The 24,367-nt window shown below is 40.6% G+C and overlaps 1 protein-coding gene across 2 annotated transcripts in view; it reads left to right on the top strand.

Annotated features, from left to right (window-relative positions):
* Positions 1-24,367, top strand: part of bahcc1b (BAH domain and coiled-coil containing 1b) — a 102,934-nt gene that overhangs the window by 60,486 nt on the left and 18,081 nt on the right. For both annotated transcript variants that reach the window (XM_041815493.1, XM_041815494.1), the window contains 9 exons: positions 2,222-3,124; positions 11,382-11,548; positions 14,383-14,519; positions 14,744-14,848; positions 20,221-20,299; positions 20,420-20,606; positions 21,136-21,303; positions 22,208-22,387; positions 23,091-23,335. In XM_041815493.1, coding sequence (XP_041671427.1) covers positions 2,222-3,124; positions 11,382-11,548; positions 14,383-14,519; positions 14,744-14,848; positions 20,221-20,299; positions 20,420-20,606; positions 21,136-21,303; positions 22,208-22,387; positions 23,091-23,335 — 2,171 coding nt within the window. The remainder of the gene's footprint in view (positions 1-2,221; positions 3,125-11,381; positions 11,549-14,382; positions 14,520-14,743; positions 14,849-20,220; positions 20,300-20,419; positions 20,607-21,135; positions 21,304-22,207; positions 22,388-23,090; positions 23,336-24,367) is intronic.

Here is a 24,367-nt window from a genome sequence, read left to right as displayed (position 1 = left end):
ATAGGACAAAGATCTATACACTCATGCGCACAAAAAGACGCACCGACACGCACACACATGCACCCTGCTGTCAGTGTGTTATTCCAACTGTAATCACATGCTTCATCCTGTCGGCCTGACAAGAACCGCAATGAATTTTAAACACCTAATTCAAAGAGTAGGCATCTATTTTCTATTGATGCTTAAAATTACAATTTTAAAGTGCATAATTTGAGTATATTTTATGGTTCCCCTGGAGGGACATCGACTAAAAGAAGACTTCTGGTGTGCACAAAATACTAGCCATACTTGTGTGCTCACAAGAAAGTTAAATTTGCTTAAATCTAAGCCAGTTTTGTGTTCTAATGACAAGGTTTTAAGTCCTTACAGAAAAGGTTTGCATGCTGAGACAAACTTTTACATCCCTTCAGGAAAGTTTTGCATGCTCATGAGTAGGGGTGTAATGATCTGTTGATTGATTATCCAATCGCATTAATAGAAAGTCAAAACATCATTCTACACCGTCAAATTTCAGCTACACTTTAATTTTGAAGTTCCTCCCACACACCTGTTGACAGTTTCCACCCCTCAACAAGCTAACGTAGCAGTAGTCACTATGAGTTAAAGTTACCTGACATGTCAGAAAGACTGTTTCATATTACCACTACATTGATACACTTCACATTCATCTGGGAAAGCTCACAGGACTTTTAAAAAATTTCCCAGAAAGTGATTAGAGGAGTGTTCTGTTTGTCACATTCATGGCGGCCCAATCAGAGAGACGACAAAATGATGTTTCGCACATGCGCTATTCTTGAGCTGACTGGCTACGGCTGACGTAGATTGTTAATGGTGGAGCTTCTTGGTTGATAAAATTGATGCCAAGGCCAGTTGGGATACGTGCAAATACATCTCCTCTGACAAAACAAGCTTTTGGTATGGCTCTATGCTCTTGTTTTAAAAAGAAATTTGGTCCAGTTCAGATTAAACTGCCGCTTTCGTACAGCTACATCCAAGCTTACAGCTACCACTGCAGCAGCCATTGGACACACCCGCAAACCCCACCCTTAGCGAAAACAAACTCATGCCGAAACAGGCAGAGAGAAGAGCAAAAGCATCTTTCTGTCATGAAAAGCTTTCAGTGTGGCTCTCTGCCCTTGTTTTAATAAAGAAATATTGTCCATTTCTGATAAACTGCTGCTGTGGCTAAGTCCGGGCTAATCCCTGCACTAGCAGCCATTTAGTACACCCACTCACACAACAACTAACCTCTTACCCCTGTAACTTTCGCATACTCATGCCGAAGCAGGTTGGCAGAAGAGTCAAAACATCTTTCACATCATGAAAAGCTTTTAGTGTTGTTTCATTCTTCATTTCATACAGAAACATGATCCAGTGCGCACCAAACCTTTTTCTTGGATCAAGGGAAAGTTTTACTGATGCGAGGAGGAGGGTTTTTTGTGTTTATGAGACTCTTTAAAGACCATTTTTTGGGCTTTTTGTCTTTATAATGATAGGACAGCAAAAGAGAAATCTGGGGGGGAGTGGGGCGGTGACATGCATCAAACAACATTGGGATTTGAAATTGTTCCCGTGACCAATGTGTTCAGGACTTTAGCCTCTGGATATGGGCACCTGTTTTATCAGCTGAGTTGAACAGGCACCCACAAGACAGTTTAACTTGCTGACTCAAAAGCTTTTTTTTTTTTCTCACACAAGTTTTATGTGTTCACAAGAACATTTTATGTGCTCTTCTGAAAGTTTTACATGCTTGCAAGATTTTACACTGCAGACAATCATTAGAAAGTGTATTTGCCTAATTTTGAAGTCAGAAGTTCTCATTAGACTAGATAAGTCACATTCACTTGAAATGCTTAGATATTCTAATTTCAACTGCAAAAAATAAATCCTGTATCTTGAAATAGATTTTCCTCCTGAATTGTAGATAGATAGTACGTACAGTAGTTGTTGGATAACAGGCAATGTGAAACACTTTGAAATAGCAATAGACCATCTAGGTCAGACATAAAGGCAAAAGCTTTCTCTCATACAATACCATGAAGTGCTCCCATAATGCCATCTGCCATCAGCTAAACTTTCTCTTGTGCTCTTGTGACACTTTATGCTGCACAGGAGATTGTGCACCTGCGCATACCTGAATCTTTTATTTGGTCTGCCAGTGTACCCTTTGGGGCTGTGTCATATTTTATGTTAATTTACCTTTTTTCTCCTTTTTCTTCAGACCTGCCACCTGTTTACACCTATCCTCAAATCACCATGGGTTACAAGGCTGGGCCCTCGCCTCCCGAGGCGCGGTTGGCTGAAGCCACAGTGGAGGCAGAGCCAGCAGAGCCTGACTCCAAGTCCCTCCCACATCCGTACCACATCCAGCCTCTCCCGAAAACAGACGAGAGGAGAAAGGAGCAGGATGGGCGAGACTGTGAAGTGGTGGAATCCCGGAGTGGAGTTTCAGAGGAAGAGAAGAAAGAAAGGACACAGGAAGGGAAAGGATGCTCCTTCTCTGAGCCTCAGAGCGAGATTTCTGGATTGTCACAATGCCCTTCCCCCACTGTGGTTCCAGATTCGCCTGTCCTGGCCACAGGCACAGAAGCTCTCTGTCTAGGTTGCCCAGGCCAGCAGGCCGGCCTGGAGGAGCCTGGAGTGTCCACAGAGCAGGAGGATGATAGGAAGCATGGAAAAGAGGACGAGGAGGAGGAAACGGGGTCTGAACCACCAGAATGTAAAATGTCTGTGCCTGTTGAGGAGGAGAAGAGGGAGGTGGAGGAGGATGGAGAGAATGTAGAGGTGGTTGACGATGATGACGAGGAGGGGGACAGCAGAGGGTTGAGTCCAGGAGACATAGTGAATCTGATCTGTAACTCTCCTGCTCCTTCCCCATCTTCCTCCAACCTCGCCCTCCCTCCCCCCTCCAGCTCAGTCGCTCAGCTCCAGGGCGCCTACATGTGGAGCCTGGAGCTTCTGATCGCTGCGTCTTTGTGCGCCACCAGAGATGCCTTGTACCCACCTGCACCTGCTGCCCAGGCCCCGAGCCCTCCACCCCACCATGGTATGGAGATACTGGGAGAACTGGCTGAGCTGGAGATCCAGCAGAGGAGCAGGGAGGGGAAAGAGAAAGACACTGGGGGTGAGTGTTTTTTAAAACGTGTTTTTGCTGACGTCTTCATGTACATGTGTAAGTCCAATGTTTGACAACAAACATCATCCTTTCTTTTAAGTGTCTTTTGAAAATCTTGCAACCTTTGGCTTGGAAAGACAGAAACGCATATTTGCCAGCTTTTAGTAGCCCCTTTTGAATCCTATACCACTGCATGAGTCAAATGTATCAGTTAAAAACTCCAAAACTCAACCAAAGGCAGGTACACTGTAAAATCTCTTGTGAGGAGTTTATTACCAGTTTTGAACAGACTGAAATTAATACTGATGTCTAGGGGTGTTAGAAAATATCGATACACTGATATATTGTGATATTTCATGGCCCAATACTGTATCGATTTTTTTAAATGCAGTATTGTTTTTTTTAATTAATAATTTACTTTGTTGGTGCGCTAGTTTGTGGTGTAATTTTACCCCTGACCACTAGTTGGCGACAGGCACCGCCAGCCGGCTGCAGGCAGTTGACTGTTCCCTCTTCTGCTACGCTTTGACACTGAGATCACGCAAGACCTCCAGTCTAAGCGAGCCAGTTGCTCATACCTACCCAGCAGTGCAGTGTCTGCTGCATTCGTAGCAGATATGTGGGCTTTTTTTGGCTTCCAAAACATCAAAGACAGCACAGACTTCTACAGGAGGCAAGTCATTTGTAAGATATGCCATGCCAGAGTGAAATACTTGGACGACACGACGAACCCGAGCACTAGACATCGTAGCAATAGCTTAGCGGCTAACAGCTAACATGAAAGAAGCCTGCTGAAGCTACCGCTGATTTTTACTCATGTAACCATACTCACCCAGTCAATATGTTGTTTTTTTGTAAGGACCTGTGCCATCGTGGAGCCGTTAAGAATGACGGCAATACACACCCCTACTGATGTCTCTCATGAGCTACAAAACAAACAAGACTACCAGAAAAAAGGCTGCTTGATTCTATTAACTATTCTTGGTGCATGTAACCGCTGCTGCTGGGTCGGTGTCAGGCGAGATAATTTCAGGCATCCTTAGATGCAGACTTTGTTCACTTTCTCTACAGCAAAGCTTCATAAGTCTTCTACACATCTTAGAAATGTCAGGCTGGTCAGCTGCCCCTGAAATCTCGGTGAGCTCACACTTACACCCCACAGTGGAAGACTATCCCTGTTGAACAAGGGTCTCAAGAGGTAGCATACAAATGACATTGCACAAGTGGCAAATGAAGCAACAAACTCTGCCAAATGACAATATAATGGAAATATTTGTCTTCATGTCCATATCAAAAACAAAAAATACAGAGAATTACATACTGGTAAACAGAAATAGGATCAGTTCCTTGACATCCATGGAGATCACACTGGCCATACGCTGTACTGTCAGTGGTGGCACACCAGTTTGGGATGAGGCGGTTATACAGTGCCATGATTGACCAACATGTCACGGTCAATTAAAACTAGAGGCTCTGAAACCTTAGCTCCCACTTGCAGGGGTTGTATGCTTATTTTTGTTGCAACCTGCACAGGAATTGAGCAATGCAACACCAGCTATGGTACTCTAGCAGCATGGCATCTTGAGCTATGTAACATTAGCTTTATATGGCAGAGGGACCAATCAACCAATGCTTGTATCCACCAAGAAATGGGTAAGAATTGTAATGTGGAGGCACTGACTGAGAAATAATTCAATACAATTGAGCACCTGTCTGGAAAACCGAACAAAAAGGTTGTGGCTAAACTGTAAAAAATCTACCAGTAGGGGGTGTTATGACAGGCTTTGGAGGGAACAGCAACAAGCGGGCTGTGTGTCTGTGTCCCAGCAATTACTGGAGTCTAAGAGCTCAGCTACTGTATTATAGCTAGATGGTGGATGTTAGGGATGCATGTGGTTAAACAGTTAAATTTGTTTATCAAATAAGCCAGCATGAAATTTATGGTTAGACTAATTACCTATAATTTTTTATAAACATGGGCTGAAATCCCAAGGAAATAGACACCTGGGAGCAACCTTGGTTGATGCGCAAACCCAATACAGTGTAAACAGGCGGCACTAAAAGATAGACACAGCTGCACTGAAACTTGAAGTGGCAGAAATCATCACATGGGAGGATAGTTTAAACCTTTTTATCCTTGGGAGATTTCAAAAACACACTGGGGCTTATATGGCAGGAAGTTGTATGGTCGAGGTTTTACGATACTTTTCATTTTCTTTAAATGCACTGTTATGACCTAACAAGGTAGAAAAGCAGTTAAAAAGTGGCGCCAAACCACACAGGCGGGTCTGTGTCCTTGCGTATTCAAGCACGTTCTGAGTACTGAAGCTATACACAGTGAATGGGATTAATTTTTGATTGCATCAGGTCTCGCGCAGTGTGAAGGTGGGAGCTTGCAGTAATGACACTGCTTGTCTTGGCCCTTTATGCTAGGGATTCATGATATTATTGGCATGATATCAGTATTGTCAGATTGTAGCTTCAAAAGTTAAATATCCATATCAGAAGATGTGAACATTTCTGCTGATGTGTAGTTCAACAATATAAATCATCTATCAGCCATGTCTATGTCAGGTCAGGAATAGTTGGTTGCCTTGGGTACCACACATTCAGGGAAGCTCACTATAAGATCTGAATACTTTGAAAAAGCCCTAAATATAAGATAACTGCCAGACTGTCTACTTCCCTGCTCTTCCCACAGCTCTGCTTGACTCAGCCTTTCTTTGCACTGGAGACACTTGGTGTTTTTTTTTTTGTGTGTTTTTTTTTTTTAAGATTTATTATTGGCCTTTTTGCCTTTATTTGATAGGACAGTGGATAGAGTCAGAAACAGGGATGAGGGCGGAGAGAGACATGCAGGAAATAGTGCCACGGGCCGGATTCGAACCTGGGTCGCCTGCGTATATGGCGTGCGCCTTAACCACCCGACTACCGGCGCGCCACACTTGGTGTTTTTTACTAAAAATCATTTTGTTTCAGCTAAATGAGTTTGGAAATATCGTTAAAAAAATAACATTGTGCATTATACTGGTACACAAGTCACCCCAGTCTATAAGCCGCAGCTGACTTTTTAGATTTAAAAAAAGGGAATTGAAATTGCAGCTTATGCACCTGATTTTTTTAGTAATTACTATTACCAAGTACCTTAAACAGACTAACTGAAATATCAAAAATTTATCAAAAGCTTTAAAATGAACCAAAGAAAAATCTAGAAATTCCTTCAACATTATCATAGTAGTCCCTCATAACACTCCTTTGTTACAGTAAATCAGGACAAAAATGTCCTAAAAATGATATCAAAGTAAAATGAAAAAACATCCTCGCTTCTTTCTTGCCTAAACAAACACACTTATAATGAACCACAAAAAAGAAGGTCTGGGAGATGAGTGCAGCCCAGATGTGGAGGCGCACACGCACTGACATGCACATTTCCCACTAACTGTCCTGTTTCCTTCCTTAGCGCCGACTCTGTTTTTGCTAAAAGACCACATTTTTACCTCAGGGAAAGGTGTGTGATTGTATGTTGAGAGGGACACATGGATGGACGAACACACAGAGTTTCAGCCTGGACACACACAAACACAGACACCGTGCCCAGCATGTCCCTCAGGCTCTGGCGTCTTGCTTTGCTAATTAGACCCTTTCCTTTAAAACACTTCTCCTGTAAGCGCTCCTATTTTCCTCTCGTCCCTCAGAGAGAAAGTGTTTTTATTTATGCCAGCGTCTGTGTGTGTTCGTTTGCCTGCGTTTGTGCGTGCGTGCGCGTGCGTGGCTTGGTGAGTGTGTGTAAGCTGTTAAGTAATCCCAGATGAATCGCTGCTCTCCTCCATCAGTGTCTATGTGTCTCTGCAGCCTCCCCCTTCCTCCTCCCTCTTTGTTATTTTTCCCCTCACCTGCTTCTTCTTTTTTTGTTATTAAACCAATGTAATCTTGTGTGTAAATCCTGCCTCTGCAAGCCTTGTTGACGGAATTAATAAGTGTAAAAATCATAAGTCGTTGTGCAGCTGTGTGCATTTGTTTACATGTGTGCACACGTGGTTGGCATGTGTAATAGGTGTGAAATCAATAAGTCCTGTCATGGTGTGGAAAACGTTCTCTAAATGCAACACATTTATTTACAAAAAAAAGCTTGTGCACAACATCTGGCTTTGTGCTGATATTTACTGAAACACACAATGTTTCGGTTTAACCGACCTTCATCAGGTATGGTGGCAGAATTCAAACAGTTCAATACATAAACAAACAAAGAGACGCCTTACAGTGCTGGACGATTCATCAATTTTCAATTACAATTTTGGCTCCAAACAATCATGAAAACAAGATAATCAGGATTAAATGATTATTGGGCCTTATGTCATGTGCTTGTTCTTTTTTCCTGGGTTTTCTCATATGTAGGGAATCTTTATTTCTGTATTTTTGTAGCGAGGGTAGACCACTAATATTTAAAGAAAAGTGTTATTAATAAAAATCATTATTTAGATATTTTACTTATTTATCCACATATTAAACACATATATAAAACATGCAGAGCGAAGCTCATACAGGGATGGGAAACAGGAGCGCAACCCATACCTACCTGACAACCACAGCAAATGATAGCAGTAGCCTGAATATTCTCAGCTAAATAACTCCTGTTTAAGAGCACATACAAATACAACAGTGGACAAAGAGAGGGTCGAGACAGAAGTAGTTTGGACATTACTGAGAACGTCCATCGCATCAATTGAAGTATTTGGAATGGCAGCACACAGACATAAATGTCACTGTGAATTAGGGCTGGGCAATTACTCCAAAATTAGGTTAAATCACAATATGGCCTGCTGCAATTTTCAAATTGCAAAAGGTGCAACATTTCTTTAACCTGAAATTTGTGTCAAAATACCGGTTGGAAACTTTTATTTTGCAACAGAGCTGTTATGCATGACATATCATGCAATCATACAGGTGCCATTTTTTAGAAAAGTCTACAAAAAAATCCTACCTTCTTCATTTTTGTACTTTTTTCTAATTAAATATAAGAATGACAAAAACCCTTCAATCAACAATTCATATCAAATTTGCAATATGAGTCAAATCATCAGAAGGAGACACTTTTGAAGAATTGTTCAACCCTTGTTTAGGAATAGAGGAAAGTTAAGGAATAATCACATATCAAATCGCAATTGCAGTGTTGGTGAAAAAAGTCACATTTAGATAATTTTTTCAAAATTGTTCAGCCCTAATGTGAATATGAATAAAAAACAGCACAAAAAGCTCCATTTGGGAGTTTAACAGCCTCTTTCTGGCAATTTCTGAGAGGACAAAAGTGGTTAGGCCTAAATGACGATCTAAATGGTCTACAATCATATATGTTTTTTTAACACAGGATGAAATCACCCTTTTAAGTAAACTTAGCCAAAATAAATAAGTTAATCTCTTGACAAAAATATGCTTCCAGCCCTTTATGAACTTTCCATGACTTGGCATCTCTTTCTTATAACACTCATGCAACTCATGCCCCAGACAGACTCTAACCTCTTCATCTGCTCAGATGGACTATATAAAGGGCTCCAAAAATTTGTTGTATGTCCCATCGGCTATCAAAGCAATCCAGTGTTGAAGTCCATGTTGATAACAGGAATTAGTGCAGTTAATGAGCTAACTAATGGTTATGTTATGATATATTCAAAGTCAGCTGGGAAATTTGGAAGTTAGAGTAAAAGGTATCAATATGTCAAAATATTATTAAAAGGAATAAACTAGTGTTTGCAGAATTTATTTCATTATCTTTATAAATTGAAGACCCTTTTGATAGGATGTTGCAGCATTGTTCTTATTTTAGATGTTATAAATGTATTTATTTAAATATATCTTTTAAATTTATTTTTATGTTGCATTTTCTTCAATTACAATATTGAAAACCACCAAACCTGCCTTAAAAACCGAGGTATGTACCAGAGAAAAATTTTGTGTACACCTGTTACACTCATATCACTTCAAAAATAAACTCAGACAGTTCAGTGGACAAGGCATCTGGTCACTGTTTTATCAGACATGTACCTTTTTACAGCCGAATTATTTCCTTTTCATTATCATTTATCATGGTCTTTTTTCTGTGGTTAAGTTCATGTCAAAGACTTTCTACCTATAAAAGCAGGTCTGTGTCCAAACCGTTACTCTCAGTTTAAGACAGTTTCTCATGCAAAATAGTAGAATTTTAAAAAGTGATATAAAGCAGTAGCTCCCAAAGTGGTCTTTGGAGCTGTTTTTTGGGGGTCACAGGCTGGGATGTTTTGAAACCCCTGATATAAAGGATGCAATTAATCCACGATTAACAACAGAAATTCAGGGTTTAATCACGATTGAAAATTGTAATAGTTTGACAGCCAGAATGGAAAAAAAAAAAAAATTATCAAGGCATTCGCAGGAAAGGAAAGGCTAATTTTGGTTTATTATGCATCTCCAAATGCCCTAACTGGGGTGGAGTCCACCAAATCAGATGTTCCATATGCTTGCATTCTTTTGGAAATATATGCATTAAGCAACGATTTAAAACCGTACAACTTTGCATTTGGCTAAAATTCATCTTTCAGTCCTATGGGAGCCAAAGGGCACAAGGTGAATATCCAAAAAACACCCCTTCTTTTCATTTCCTTTAAAAATGTATATACATTGAATTCTGCCATCAAACCTGATGAAGGTCCGTTAAACTGAAACATTGTTTCATTACATTTCAGCACAAATTGAGATGGTGTGCAACAGCTTTTTTGAGTTTCTGTTTCTTTCCTCTGACACACCTGTCACACATTCAGGTGTTTAGAGACCTTTTTTAACACAACACATCTATTCAAGAAAAAAACATCTTGCTGCATTGAACGTTATTAATACCACTGATGCCTTTTTTTTAAATGTGTTTGGGAGATGAAACCGATCCCAGACAGATGCATTTACGCTGCTCCTTGGCGCGGAAGGATATCTCAGCCGCTCCTTCGAGATTGCAATTACAGATTAAGGAATCAAGAGAGACGTCCCCGTCCTGTATAAATTAGCACCATTACTTCTATTTACAGAGGGGCTGTTTGTGTCATAGCTGCTTTTATTCCTTCATGTTTCCTTTATATTAAAATTTCAGCTCAATAAACTTCCTTAATGGCCTCTAATGATGACGACACCCCCATGAAATGTAATGGTTTTTAATTTTCCTCCCTGTTTTTGTTTTTCGCCTTTAAATTCCCAAGTGCAGCTTCTTATTACAGCCCCCTATGCCGTGTTATTACTGTGTGTGAGTGTGCAGAAGGCGGAAGGTATCTATCGATCTCGGCCATCCTCCAGGATACTAAACGAGGCGTGGTGATGTCAGCGGTGATGTCATCCTGTCAGGGTAACCGGAGCGTGCCATTGGCTCAGAGGTCTGACAGATGAGACGGCTTTGACCTCTGTGAGGCGGGATGGGACAAAGACACGTCGTTTCCTCATTCACACTCCTTTATTTTTCCCATAACTCCATGCTTCCTGTTTTTCCTCTCCTCCTTTTGCTGCCTTTCTGACTCCATCTCCCTCACACGTACAGGTTTTAATAATGTCAGATGTCAGAGAGAAGGCCTTGCAGCTCCAGTGCACAGAGACACTGATCCAGTCAAACCTCTCCTCCTTTCCTTTCCTCTCCTCCTTTCCTCTCCTCTGCTCAGAGGGGAAATTGGATTCTGTCCATGTCCATAATGAGGAGATGTAGGAGAATAAATAGATAGCTCAATAAACACTTTGCCTCTTATTGCTTCTCCTCCCCTTTACTCCCCCTCCCTTCTTCTCACCACATTGCACACCTCATCCTCCTCCCTCCTGCTCTCCTTCCCACCGATTCTCCCGCTCACAAACTCATGCACTTCGCTCCTGTCTGTGCAGCTCAGCAAAAATATCATACTTGCATGTGTGTATTCAGTATGTTTTATTTGCATAGATGTTTGGGTGTGTGTGGACTGTCTCATGAATATTCTGTTTCATCCGCCGCCGCTGTGACAATGACAGAGTTAATGACAGTGACAGATGTAGAGATCGTTCTCCCCCGCTCCCCCCCGCCTGTGAGTGCGTGTTTGTGTTTGTGTGTACGACTAAGCAGCAACACAAGTATACATCAAATAAACTACACAGCTAATATCATAAATATCGCCACTTTTCAAGGCACCGTTTCATCGCTCCGCAAATAAATCTGTTCAGCGCACAACATGTTTTATAACAGCATGTCAGCCACACCAATCTAAACCCCAAACAATCCGTCTCCCCCGCGCAGGTGAAGACATGCTGACATTTGACCTCCACAGTCTGGCGACGCTGGCGGCCGCCCGCGCCCTGGAGATGGGGGGAGGGGCCATGGATGTAGGGGCAGAGCGCCAGTGTCCAATCAGGAAGAGGCTGAACCTGCGAAGGAAGTGCAGCTGGACACCTCGCCATGAGCCGGTGAGGCTTGACTCAGAGTGTTTTTTCTGTTTATGCACATGAAGCATTCAAGTAAAAAATGAGGAGTGGAGTAGTAGAGTGGACACAAACCTCATATGTTTATTTCACTAACCTTAAAATATGGTCAAAACCCAAACCTGATTCAGGGTGAAGGAAGTCTTTTTCTGACTGATTCTCAGTTTAGAAAATAGCACAGAAAACCCTATTTGGCATCTGTCTTGCAACAAGTTTGGGCATCAACACTAATCATCTGTCCTAAGGTCAAACTGAATGATACCATGTTCTTCAAAGCAAATCAATCTGTGTTATTTTAAATGATTGATAGAATCGAAAAAGTACAAAATATTAAAAACTGAACCGTATTTGTGATTTTTTTGCTGAATGGTGATGCACAAAATAATCTTCATTTTTTTCTGCAAAGGAAAAAATATGGTTGTCACAATACGTGAATTTTGAATTTTGGTATAATTCTAGTAAAAATCCAACTATATTGAAACCCGTACAATACAACACAAACAAAAAAATGCCCAATTCAAAAACAGTATCAACAAAAAAGAACAACAAGAGTTCTGGACTACCTTGTCTCTGAAACGTTTGATACTGTAACTCGATAACTCGGTCTTTATCCTGTCATCGTCAATTCCTCCGATTTTTCTTGGCATTGTTCCTTTTGAGTCCTCTGATTATGAGTCAACTGCTCCATGACAAACACTTCATCAGCGATATTTAACTTTTTTCTTGTATTAGTGGGTCAGATGTATACCATCTCCTCCTGGTAGCTTTCTTACTTGTTGCTAACAAGACTTTTAAAGAATACTTGTTCTGTCTGAACACAGTATCTCCTTTAATGATACCAAAGTAGAGTATCGTACACGTCATAGGTATAACACTGACCACAATTTTCATTTTATTACAGTATTTTTTTGTTTTGTTTTGTTTTGATCATCAGAAATTGAAGAAACTCTGCTATACATTGTTTAAATTGTACAAAACACTGGTAAAGTTTCCATACACTGAGGTTGACATGTACATTTGTGTACTCTTAAAATCTATGTGCTACAAAATGATTAAAACTCTGTCATGTTTCTTTTAATCGTTGGTATCAAAAATGAAGAAACCTAATGATCTTCAGTTTTGTTTTATCTTCAATATAATCTGATTTTAACTGATAATATATATCCTCTATAATTAAATAGAGTAAATCACATTTAAAGAAAAATCACTTGTGCCCATCTTATGCTTTGGGTCTGTAAAATAAGTCCACCTCTGCTCCTCAATGTCTCATTTCACTTTTAAAAAACTCACAGACAGCTGAGTGACATCATCTAAATCATTTGTTATGAAACAATTATCATTATACTGTTACATATCTCCTTTTCAGTCCAGAACAAGTTAGTCTTCTGTGGTTAAGTTCATGTTAAAATGTTCAGTCTTTCTGTAAAAGCAGGTCCCTTTCCAAACTGGAAGTCTCCTACCTTTAGTTTGAGACAGTAGATCCAAAATTACATAAACCAGTTTGAACTGCAAAATAGTGGAATGTTTTAATGCTTTTCAATAGGGAGCGATTAAGTGTGATCAACTTAAAATCCTGAGATTAATCGTGTTTAAATTTGTGATCTTTTGACAACCCTTATAATGATATATCTTTAAAACTAGAATACTTCCCAGCTCTCCAATGTGGAGCACTATTGAATGTTTGTTTATGTTAATTAATAATCCTAATCACTGAAAATCCCATTACTTGCATCTAAACTAAAGAATCTAAATTATTCTAAATTTTAATCTAAATTTGATTACTTTTCCTTTTACATGAGTAGAATCTTCTTTTGTTATTTTTCTTTTGGAATAAAAAAGTAAATAAAATGAAATATTTCAGTTATTACAATATGATGTGAAAAGTGCTGTCAGTTGATCTTTTTCCAGTGAAAATGAGAAATAAAATATGGGGGAAAACTGGCTTCAGCAGATTTTTTTAAAAAAGTGATTAATCTTAAACAATTCTGTGGATAGTACAGTTTGGAAACAAAACAGCTTTTATTTTGAATGAAATCTTCGATTCACCAGAAAATTCCTATTTACCATGCAAAAAGAACCTGTTATGGATTGAAAGTGAAGTAAGGAAACATTAAAAGGTAAATGTTTGATAACACAAGGTGCAGATGACTTCTGACTTTTCCACTGAGCTGTCTGTGGGTTTTTTAAAGGGATTAATGGGATTTTTAAAACATTCTGCATTAATTATGTAACTTAATCATATTACGATGAATGCATTAATGCTGACAGTCCTACAATAAACCGCAGCGAGCAGGCTCAATAGCACTAGTACCTACATCTTGACGTCTTTAAACCATATGCCTCCTTGGCTCTGCTCATCTTTTGGAGTTTGTTGGGGTTAAAAAACATAGCCTGTTTCCTGAATAATGGTATTATAATTAAAAAATAAAACATGCCCCAGAACCCCCTTCCCCCAATGAGCTTCCTTGTACAATAATAAACTTTCCAGATTACAATGTTTCACATTAAAATCACTTCAGGTTTATACCACATATTTTTCCTGCAGTCAGCGCTGGTACAGCCCTGTTTGTATATGCAGCACATAGAGAATCTCCCAGAAACCCTTGCCTTTTTGCATGAATGCCACTGGTCGATGTACATAAAAGCTGCAGAGATCAAACCCGTGATCCTCATGTTAAAGAAAAATCCATCAAATCATTAAGCTGCCCAAACACAAGCTGGCAGCCGCACATATGAGTGACTGCTGTACCCAGTCTCTGTTCAGCATTGAAATTCCCTTGCTTTTTGTTTTTGTGTGTGTTTTTGTGTGTGTGTGTCAGGTGTGCCCAGTGAAGGGCTCCATGGAGACGATGGGTGGGGAGGAGCTGGCCATGCGTGTCCAGCTGGCTGAGCTACAGCGCCGCTACAAAGAGAAACAGAGGGAACTGGCCAAGCTACAGAGGAAACACGACCACCAGTGAGCACACACACACATTTGCACACACTTCCTTTTGTCTAGATCGAGATGTGCATTCCAACATTCACCGTACTGCCGTGATGCTGCATCCCCCTGATTTATCAGGACTTGCAGCCCGCTCATTCTTAATGCAGTCTGACCTGCAAGCTTTCTTCTGCTGTCCAGACTTCATTTTTGATCCCTCTTTCTTTCCCCTCTCCTCCTCGTTCTCCTCCTTTCTACAGGAAAGACGAGACGTCTCGCAGCCCTGCTCGCCGGGGGCCCGGCCGCCCCCGCAAACGCAAGTCCACCCCCGGCCCAGCTGCTGCGGAGAGCTCCAAAAGACTCCGGTCAGTGCTGCGATGTTGCGTCAGTATAATCAGTGTGATTGGCGGGCCCCGCTCATTCATCCTGATTTCTGTTTGTGTTCTTAGTCAAAGGCACGGCTGATTTTCAAGAAGTTCTTCTTCAGCTGAATTGATTCAAAAGCTCTATAGCTGATGATTTGCTTGATTGGGCACTGGAAGGAGCTGCTCGCACACGCTCACACGCACACACTCCACCCATTTATGTGACAGGAGCTGTGAGGTGGTTGTGATTTTAAATGAGAGAAGCTAATGGAGATGAGGCCTTCATTAATCATCATTAATCACTTCTAATCATATTTATCACTTGCATTGATTACGTCCTGATTCTGTGTGAACCTCCAGCATACATTAATGCAGCCGGACAAAGTCCTGATGTACAGTTATTACAGTGATAAACGACCCAACACCACCCCCTCCCAAAGCTGCTGCAACACACAACCACACAGTTTAACACCTCCAATGTGCACACTTTGATGCTGACACATTACTACACACACACAAACACACACTGTCGCTATTCCAGACTCATAATGATAAATGTGTTTTCTCATGCTGCCCCACCTCTGTTAGCATGTGCTCCCCTCGCCTTGATAAAATGATTAGAGAAACTCAAGGTTTGTCACGGTAACCATGATTAGAAAGCGTTAATGAAAATGACAATGAAAGGCTCCGCTCGTACATGCAGCTGAAACACAGGCACACGTATGTGTACACACTCACACAAAAACTTGTTTAATTAGTAGTGCTGGTCGCTGCGTGCCAGAACAGCATTTCTGTTGTTATTAACAAGTGATGTATGATTTGTTTATGCTTTCATCTCCTCGTGAGCGCTGTGTGCCGAGATGAAACAGACAGACAGTGAGAGGTAGAGAGGAAGAGTAACATTCCCAAACCGAGCATGGTTCCTTTTCAAACTCATGTGATTCAGCACTTAAATTACTACAATGGCATGCATTTCTTTAGGTAAGAGCAGTCTGCAAATTGTCATACACAGAAACATGCCAACTGGAAAAGAAACTTTATTCTCATGAATCTACACTCAGCACCCCATCAAGTCAGAGGGAAAACAGAACATCTGGGGAAGGCTACAAAAGAAGGTCATCCAGCCAACCAAAGTGATTAAGGAGAGTAGGGCATAAGTTAGAGAGGTGACCAAGAATCTGATGGTCACTTTTACTGAGCCTCGGAGACAACTTTACTACAGCCGTTCAACGATCTGGGCTTTGTGGCAGAGTGGCAAGATGAAAGCATCTCCTCAGTGCAAAAGGCATGAAAGCCCATTTGGCTTTCATTTGGAGTCCAATTTGGCTTTCATGCATTGTTACATAGCAGCATAGTAGATAGACAAGTCCTCCAATTTATTTTTTTAAGCTATTTTTATTTAAATTTCAGAGGATCAGATTTCTCGTGAGCAGATACTACTACCTAACTTTTCATGAATTTGAAGCTTGATTTCATAAACTTTGAGATGTGACTGAAATTTGGATTGGTCGTTCATAACACTATGACCTGCCATAAAACAAATCTGAAATACAGATATTTTTATCACTCTACAGTGACTTAAATGCTGCATTTGAAAAAGATGAATTATTTAAGTAATCCATGAAGATATTAACTTCTTTTGGGATTAAATAAAATGAATTTATGACTGAGTTATAAGGGTTGGAGTGAGGTTAAAATGTGTAAATAATTGAAATTCTGAAGATTTTTTCCCTTCATTTCAATGAGAAGAATTTCACATAAAACACTGAATATTTCTGAAACTTTGAATGATGTGAATGTAAAAAGTCATAGCATCATTGTGTTGAACGAGGTGAATGTTTTAGTTTTTTTTGAAGTTTTAAGGGAGGTTAATGTTGAAGGAGTTATGACAGACAAACTGTGGTGGAATATAAACAAAAAAAGAATTCCTTCGTGTTCATGTCAGGCATAAGAACTTGTGCTGAGAACAATTATTACCATGGGTAAACTTGTTTTGGACTCATATCTGCCGCCCAAGTATCATCAATGAAAAAATGCCATAAATAAGAGGCAGGGATTATTTCCCTTTTGGTATAGGTATGACTTGATACTATTGAGCCTCAGGATAACTGTATCAGCAATAGAAATTGAAATTGCTTGGGATTGAAGGCAGTCTTGTTGTTACACCACACAAAGTTGTCGCCTCTAACTGCTGCTCATCTTGCTATGTGCAATTGTTTTTTTACAAAAAGTTGCAAAAATGTACAAGGCATCCTGTATGATTCAAACATGTAAAAGCTTAGCAGGTTTCAGCTACTGTAAAAAAAAAAAGTTTGCAGCAGGGACTGTAATTTTTAGTTCCACCTTATTCCAAAGATAAAGGGAAGTGAGATCAGGGTCCTGTGAGGGCCAGCAAAGCAACAAAATTTGAAAATAACTTATTTTGTTCTGGATTTTGTGGATTGGAGCATTGGAATATTAAGGTCAACAAAACTTGGGCTAGATTACTACATTGTATTACTACATCATATTGTACTGTAATGTTGTAGTGCACAAAAGAGGCATAACTAATGCTGTTAGCAGAGTAGAGTGATATGTGAAAGACCTCAGCTCAATCTGAGTTTTTGTCATCAGCTTGTTTTGTTCAAGTGTTACACTCGTGCTGTTGTAACATGCAGCACAGTCAAGAGGTAAAATGTGTGCTCTTTCCAGTCCAACTTTGATATCTGTAATAACAGCAACATGCGGCGAATGTGCCTGCTTTGCACAGTGCCTCTGTTGGCCAATCTGGGGCTTTAACACAAGCAACATGCTTCATTGGATCTTCTCAGTTTATCTTTAGCCTAGTACGTCAGTGATTCATCTTATAAAAGCTTTAACAGTTTGAAGGTGTTTTAACTCATGATTTGCGTGTTTTAATTCATGATGAGTCAAGGAAGTGATCAGAGAGCAAGAGAAGCAGCTGTAAACTTTAGCAGTGTAAACTTAATAATACTGCAGCTAAAGCTGGGTTAAATAAACTATAAATTAGAGCTCGGCATTTAATCAAAAAATTATCAAAACCGACATTTAGAATTCTCTCTCTACTAATAGGTAACCATGTGTTGCAAGGCATATAGCCTGCTGCAAACCCAAGAGAAGAAGAAGTACTAGTCATGTGCTCATTCCCATCCAGTCCACTAAAACTCAGACACAGAGCTAACTTTACAATGTGAACAGCAAAGTTGATTTCTAGTTTTTATAAAACAGTATAAAAATAATTTATGTTGTTAGAGAGAAATGAAAGGGTCATTTCTTGCTAACAACATAAATAATTCAAATTCAAAATCTGATTTTTCACAAAAAGAATTTCATTTCAGCTTATGTGTGTTTTGATTTGAATTGTTTCAATAAATAACCAGAAATTGATAATCCATGTATTTTCATTTCAGTTATTTGTTTTAAAATTATACAAGTATTTTTGGAACAAACAGAGTAGGAAGTTGGGGCTGGAATAATCATTCATCAATCGTAATCGAGGTAAGAAGTTCAATTAATCGTGATTTTGATTTTTGCCATAATCACCCAGCCCTACTATAAATACACTTCCACTGTCAAGTTCTTCACAATTAAAGTCCATAGAATTTATTTTTCTCGAGTGCTTTTATTGTGAACTCAACATCAGGAAATATGGTATAGTCAGTAGCAGCTTGACACACCTCAGCAGCAGTCGATAAAAACTGTGACTAAAAATGTTCATGGACAGCCTTTTTTTTCATGAGAGACTAGACTAAGACTTGGTAAAAAATATATATATATTTGATGACTTAAACTGACTAAAAGTCAGTTTAGTTTTTCGTTAAGATGACTATAACTAGACTAAAATGTTATTTAGTTTTTGTCGGACATTCAAAATCTATGATATTTCTCCACTGTGGGTAAATCTGTTGGAATACAATGCATCTGTAGCTTTCTGCCTTTAAGCTAGAGAAAGCAGGGACCCCAGGTTTGCAGGGTGCAAAGAAAACACAAGCATGATTTGGTACCAGTTCAGGTAAGAGCATAAATGCTTGAACTAAAAGTGAAGAATAAAATGTCAGGACTTTCTATGGACTAAAACTAGACCAACATGTCTTTGAGTTTTAGTCAACTAAAACTAAATTAAAATCATAAAGGGTAGAAATGACTAAAATGTGACAAACTGAAAAGGCATTAATCTAAAGACTAAGACTGAGACTAAAATAAAATAGCTGTCAAAGTTAACAATGCTCAGCAAGATAGAAATGACACTTTAAACTACAGGTACAAGAAGTAAGAACAGAGCATGCCATCACAGGGTTGTTTTAGGGGGAGAATATGCATTTAAATGCATAATCCCGTTTGTAATATTGCCATAATATACTGTTAACATGAAGGGCAAGAAAATACCATGATATGAATTTTTGGGCCATGTTGCCCAGGCCTAGTTCAGAGCTTAGACGCTCAGAGATGCTGGCCATTACCTTCTCTTCTCTTCTCTTCTCTTCTCTTCTCTTCTCTTCTCTTCTCTTCTCTTCTCTTCTCTTCTCTTCTCTTCTCTTCTCTTCTCTTCTCTTCTCTTCTCTTCTCTTCTCTTCTCTTCTCTTCTCTTCTCTTCTCTTCTCTTCTCTTCTCTTCTCTTCTCTCCTCTCCTCTCCTCTCTCCCTCTCCTCTCCTCTCTTCTCTCTCCCTCTCCTCTCCTCTCACGGGATCGGAGATGCTGAGAGCCAAAGCTTCTCTCTGTGGGAATATAGGATTCACCTGCTTCAGACACCAGCTGCTAACAAAGTGTGTGTGTGCTCGTTGTGTGAGTGTGTGTGTGGCTGCTGCCTGTGGTGTGAGAGAGCATACATACAATGAAGGAATGACAGAGGGAGAGAGAGAGGAAGGGAGGAGTAGTGTTCAATAGAGGTTAGTGTTTATCGATCGAGCCCTGAAGCTCCGGTCAACGGACAGACTCCCCCGAGACTGCTTCATCTCTCCCTCTGTCTCTCTCCCTTCCCCCTCCACTCTTCTCCTCCTCCCTCCTCCTCTCATCGTCTCCTCTCCACTTTCCTTCACACCAGATAATTCTCATCCTTTCATATGATAAGTTTCATATTCGCACAGGCGCTTAATATTTCTGTGTTTGCCGTCAAACTGTGCAGACGGGCAGCTGAACCTGTCTCTTACCTCATCAAAGTTATGAGACAGAGAAAAAGAACAGGAAGAGAGAGGGAGACAATGAGAGAGCCGAAAGGACAGGGAGGTGAAAGTGAAAAGGGAAAGAGCAGAGAGTTATGGTGAATGTCATCTTTGATAGGGAGGAAAGTGTGATCAGATTGATTCTGTGAGCAGCTTCATGTATAATAAATTCTCATGTAAGTGCGGCGCTACTGTGTTTTTATGTCTTCTAGGGCTGGACTAAATTTACTGGAGGCAAAAGCCAGGAAGAAAATGTCCAACCATGGCTTCGGCAGCCTCAGTGCAGCACAGGTTGGTCTCTCCGGCACTGACAGCCATTTCCTGCTGCTAATGTTTTCTCTCCTTTCCAGGATATTTCAATTAGCAGAAAGAAATTAGTCAATAATTAGCTGTTCCGCTCCCTGTCCACAGATGAAAGCCCGCTGTAAGCACAGGGGTCGACCCAGCGCCCTGAGCTCCAGACTGGCCAGGCGGGTGACCCAGCTGAAGCAGAAAGCAGCGGCCCAGCGTGGTGCTCCATCAGCAGGCGTGCTGCACTGCAGAGGGACCCCTGGTGTGGTGGATGGATCCAAGAGTTATAGCAGACAAGGAAGTAAAGGTAGGGACAAGGGGAGAATTTAGGCACCTCATTTACATAGTGACCATTTTTCTGACATCACAATAAAAGAGGGATGCTCCAAAACTGCTAGAAAATTACTAAACCCTCTGAAACTGATATTGTCGTATATGACAAAAAAGACAAGGGTTATTTAAAGTTGAATAACTTTTCAACCACTACATCAAAGATTAAATCCACACCAGTTACGATACTGAACGAAAAACATCAGCTGCTTTCTAATGTCAGGTAAAAGGTTAGCTTAAAATGCTGCTGTATTTCAAAAAATGGCTCATCATCAATTTTCTGTTTCTAGTTTTAAAGTGGCAAAATGGCAGTATTTTTTACAATTCCCATATTTTTTGGACTTGTGGCTGACAACAAAGTAGTACAACATTGTAACAGAATTTTTGGTTCCAACATGAGTTTGCCGTCAAGAAGTAAATAGCTGTCATTTGATTATACTGAGTACAAACACTTGTCCTTAAAGTAGAGTCCCAAAACTGACCTCTTTCTCCATGTGACCAATCAGACCTGCAGCAGGAGTGGGAAGCCGGACCAACAGTAAAGAGGAAGAGGGGTCGAAAACCCAAAGTGTTGATGGGTGTCAACCAAAACAGAGCTCACCAGAAGGACAGCCAGGCCTCAGAGAAACAGGAAGGGAGGGAAGAGAAGAGTGACAGCGTGAGCTCAGAGCATGGTGAGTGACATGAGGATTTTTCAGTATTTGATCTGTTGAAAAGTCCGGCCAACCTGCCAAGCAAAGAACCCGCATGGGTTCATGGGTCTCACCAAACATGGTGTAATGTGAATTACACCATGTTTGGTGAGAATGGGATGTAAGGTTTCACTTTGATCATACACCTCTGTGTGTCTCTGTGATTGTGTGTGCGTTTCAAGTGTGCAAGAGTGAGATGTCTGCTGTCATGATGGGGGGGTCCCTCCCACTTCCCAGCTCATTTATCAAACCATTAAAACCGTTAACGACTTGCTGCAGGCATGCAACACAGCCAGTACGGCCCACGGCGTGGTAACGCGAGCCGGCTCCTGTCCTGTCCAGAATGTCACACCCTAGTCCTTTAACTCTCTCCTTCACCTCTCAAACCTCCTGGAAATGAAGGTTTTACTGGACAGTCTGAAAAATAATGCAGCAGAACTTCTGGAGAGTGCTAGAGTCTCCCTGACCCTGTGGCTTTGAAAGCATTATAAGTCCTGGCTGAATGCACGTCTGTGTTTGTGTCTGTGTGTGACCGAGGCAAAGTGTTGACGAGAACGCCGTGCAAGTGTCAAGTGTGTCAGGGATGTGTCGACACCCGACACGACCCCCACAGTCAGCGACACACAGCTGCCAGTAACAACCCATGTGTTTGTGTTTCCTGTGATTACATTTAAGGAGCAATCAGTGCATTTTTTGTGCTTTTCACCTTTCCATTTACGGTAATGATACTTAGTTAAGAGAGCGTGAGCTGTACCATTCAAAGAATATTGAAAGCAAGCTGTCAATACATGTTATTGAGGGAGTCTCTGGCTTTAGCCCGAACATTTTTAACATTGAGCTCAACTGAAGCTGCCTTACTGATCATATTGATGTCGTGACTCCACAGAGGTTGAAGAGGAGGAGGAGGACGCCAGCTACGACAGTGAAGATGGAACCGGTGACATCCAGATTGGCTCATCCTCTAAAGACGCTCCTGCAAACCCACCTGGGATTGTGCCTTTTTCATCACAGGCCTCCAAGCTCCAAGAGAACCAGAGAGCAAGGAGTAAGAGACCAGGTCCTCCCGGTGGGTTCTTCATGCATATGTCTTTACATATGTGCATATATCTGTCCTATAAGAACTTTGGGATTTTTTGTGCTTCAAAGAAAATTTACATGGTAGGTGTTGAAAATGATCAGAAATCTTAAAGTAGAAACTTTTAGATGTGTGGTTTTGCAGGCTGATTTCAAACTGAAGATGTAATTTTTCAACAGAATAGGAACAATTTGTACTATTTGGGAAGTTTTGTGGGTGTTTATGAATAAATTTGATTATTTTTCTGACCTTCTGAACTTAAACAAGGCTTATCCAAGTCTTGTTAATAGTGGCAATTACAGACTATGAGCCAGAGTAGGTAGTATCAGAGTGGGAGCTTGCATATATGAAGCCTTTGGGCTGTGACGGCCATGTGGTAGGTTATGTAACTTTCCAGTTGCACATAGGGGAATAATTTAGATTAGGTGTCTCCAGTATCTTGCGGGTTTAATAAAGGCAAATTGGACAAGAAAACTGAGGAAAAGATGTGGTTTTGCTGATAAAACTCATCTGTAACTATGATATTGCTTGGAAAAGTGTGTAAAATGGGACCAGCAATACCAAAAGGGTAAAAAATCTACATTTCATACTTTTGCAAACAAAAGCTCTCACTATATCTTCATTAATATTCAATTTCAACACTCTTGTGATCTATCTGCCCACCTTGATTTCATTATTTTCCCTTCATCTTCAGGCATGGGAAGCAAACCCACTCCAGATCAAAGAAAAGCACCCAGAAGACCAGGCCTCTCCAGCATAGAGAGGGGGCGTCCAGACCACCAGGGGACTAAAAAAGCATTTCTACCCTGCTGGGGAGCCCCATCAGTGGGCTGCAGCTTCGGGGATGGCCGTATGAACCACGTAGCTATGTCAGAAGCCAACAGAGCCAACAAGGAAGCTGCGAGGAAGAGCTCAGTGGGACCAGGCATTCTGGGAAAGGTGAGACATTTCAGGAGGCCGGGTGCTATCTTGTAACCTTACAGTGACACAGCAATGCAACTGACAACTTTTCAACAACATGAATTAGTTGCTGGCAGTGGTGAGTTATGGTTCTACTCCAGCGCCGTCATGTTACACCTTCAAAAGGGGCATTTGAGGCTTGAATTTCCCTCTTTGGCTGTGTCACTAGTGCTCTTCTCTTTTAAACGATCAGGATTGTAATACATTTATCTGACAACCTTGACAGCTTTTTGAACATTTAAATACTTTACACACAACTTGCAGAGTAAAATTTGTGCCCTTTTTTATCAGTTGTTTCTCTGCTCCATGTTAAATTTCAATGCAAGGCTTTGAAAAATGCCCCAAACCTGTGTTTTTTAGCTGAACTTGATGTGATGCTATATTTGGGTGTTATCATGAGCAGCGAGGTGTTAAACTAAATGCACATTCAAAAGAACATTTATTGAAGAGGGACAGAATTTGTGTGCATCGCTGTCATCTACAGAGGCACGTGCCCTGCAGAAAATCCAATCCAAGCAGGTGTATCTTTCTAATTCCCAATCAAGAATGTCATTACACTTAATAAAAAAAGACACATTTGCTTGAAAAGTCCAGACAAGCAACTTATTTTCTAGATCTGACCACCAAAAACAAGACTTGAATTGATCATAGTAAGTAAAAATATCTGCCAATGCAGCAAGCAGATGTTTTCACAATTGGGGGAATTCTGCTATTACAGTTGCTTAATACACAACACTTTAAAAGGAAATGAAGAAATATAGATACAAGAAATGGAAATGTGAAATGAAGCAGTATATTAAAACAGTAAGGATTATTGACGAAATATGCTGCATAAAGTGAAAAGTTCTGAAAAACCCAAACTAAAGAGATTTGAAGAAATCAAGCGTATAGCGTTAGTTCAGGCCGGCCACAGAGTCAAGTACCGCCATGTAACTGAGATTCGCTGATCTAACACAAGCCCTCGGCTGACAGCCAACTGATTCACTCTAAGAATTGGCTCATTGCATTTGT

This window comes from Cheilinus undulatus, linkage group 20, assembly GCF_018320785.1.
Source record: "Cheilinus undulatus linkage group 20, ASM1832078v1, whole genome shotgun sequence".
NCBI classification, from domain to species: domain Eukaryota; kingdom Metazoa; phylum Chordata; class Actinopteri; order Labriformes; family Labridae; genus Cheilinus; species Cheilinus undulatus.
Note: the sequence above shows the minus strand (reverse complement) of the source record. Positions and strands in the feature narration are given on the sequence as shown.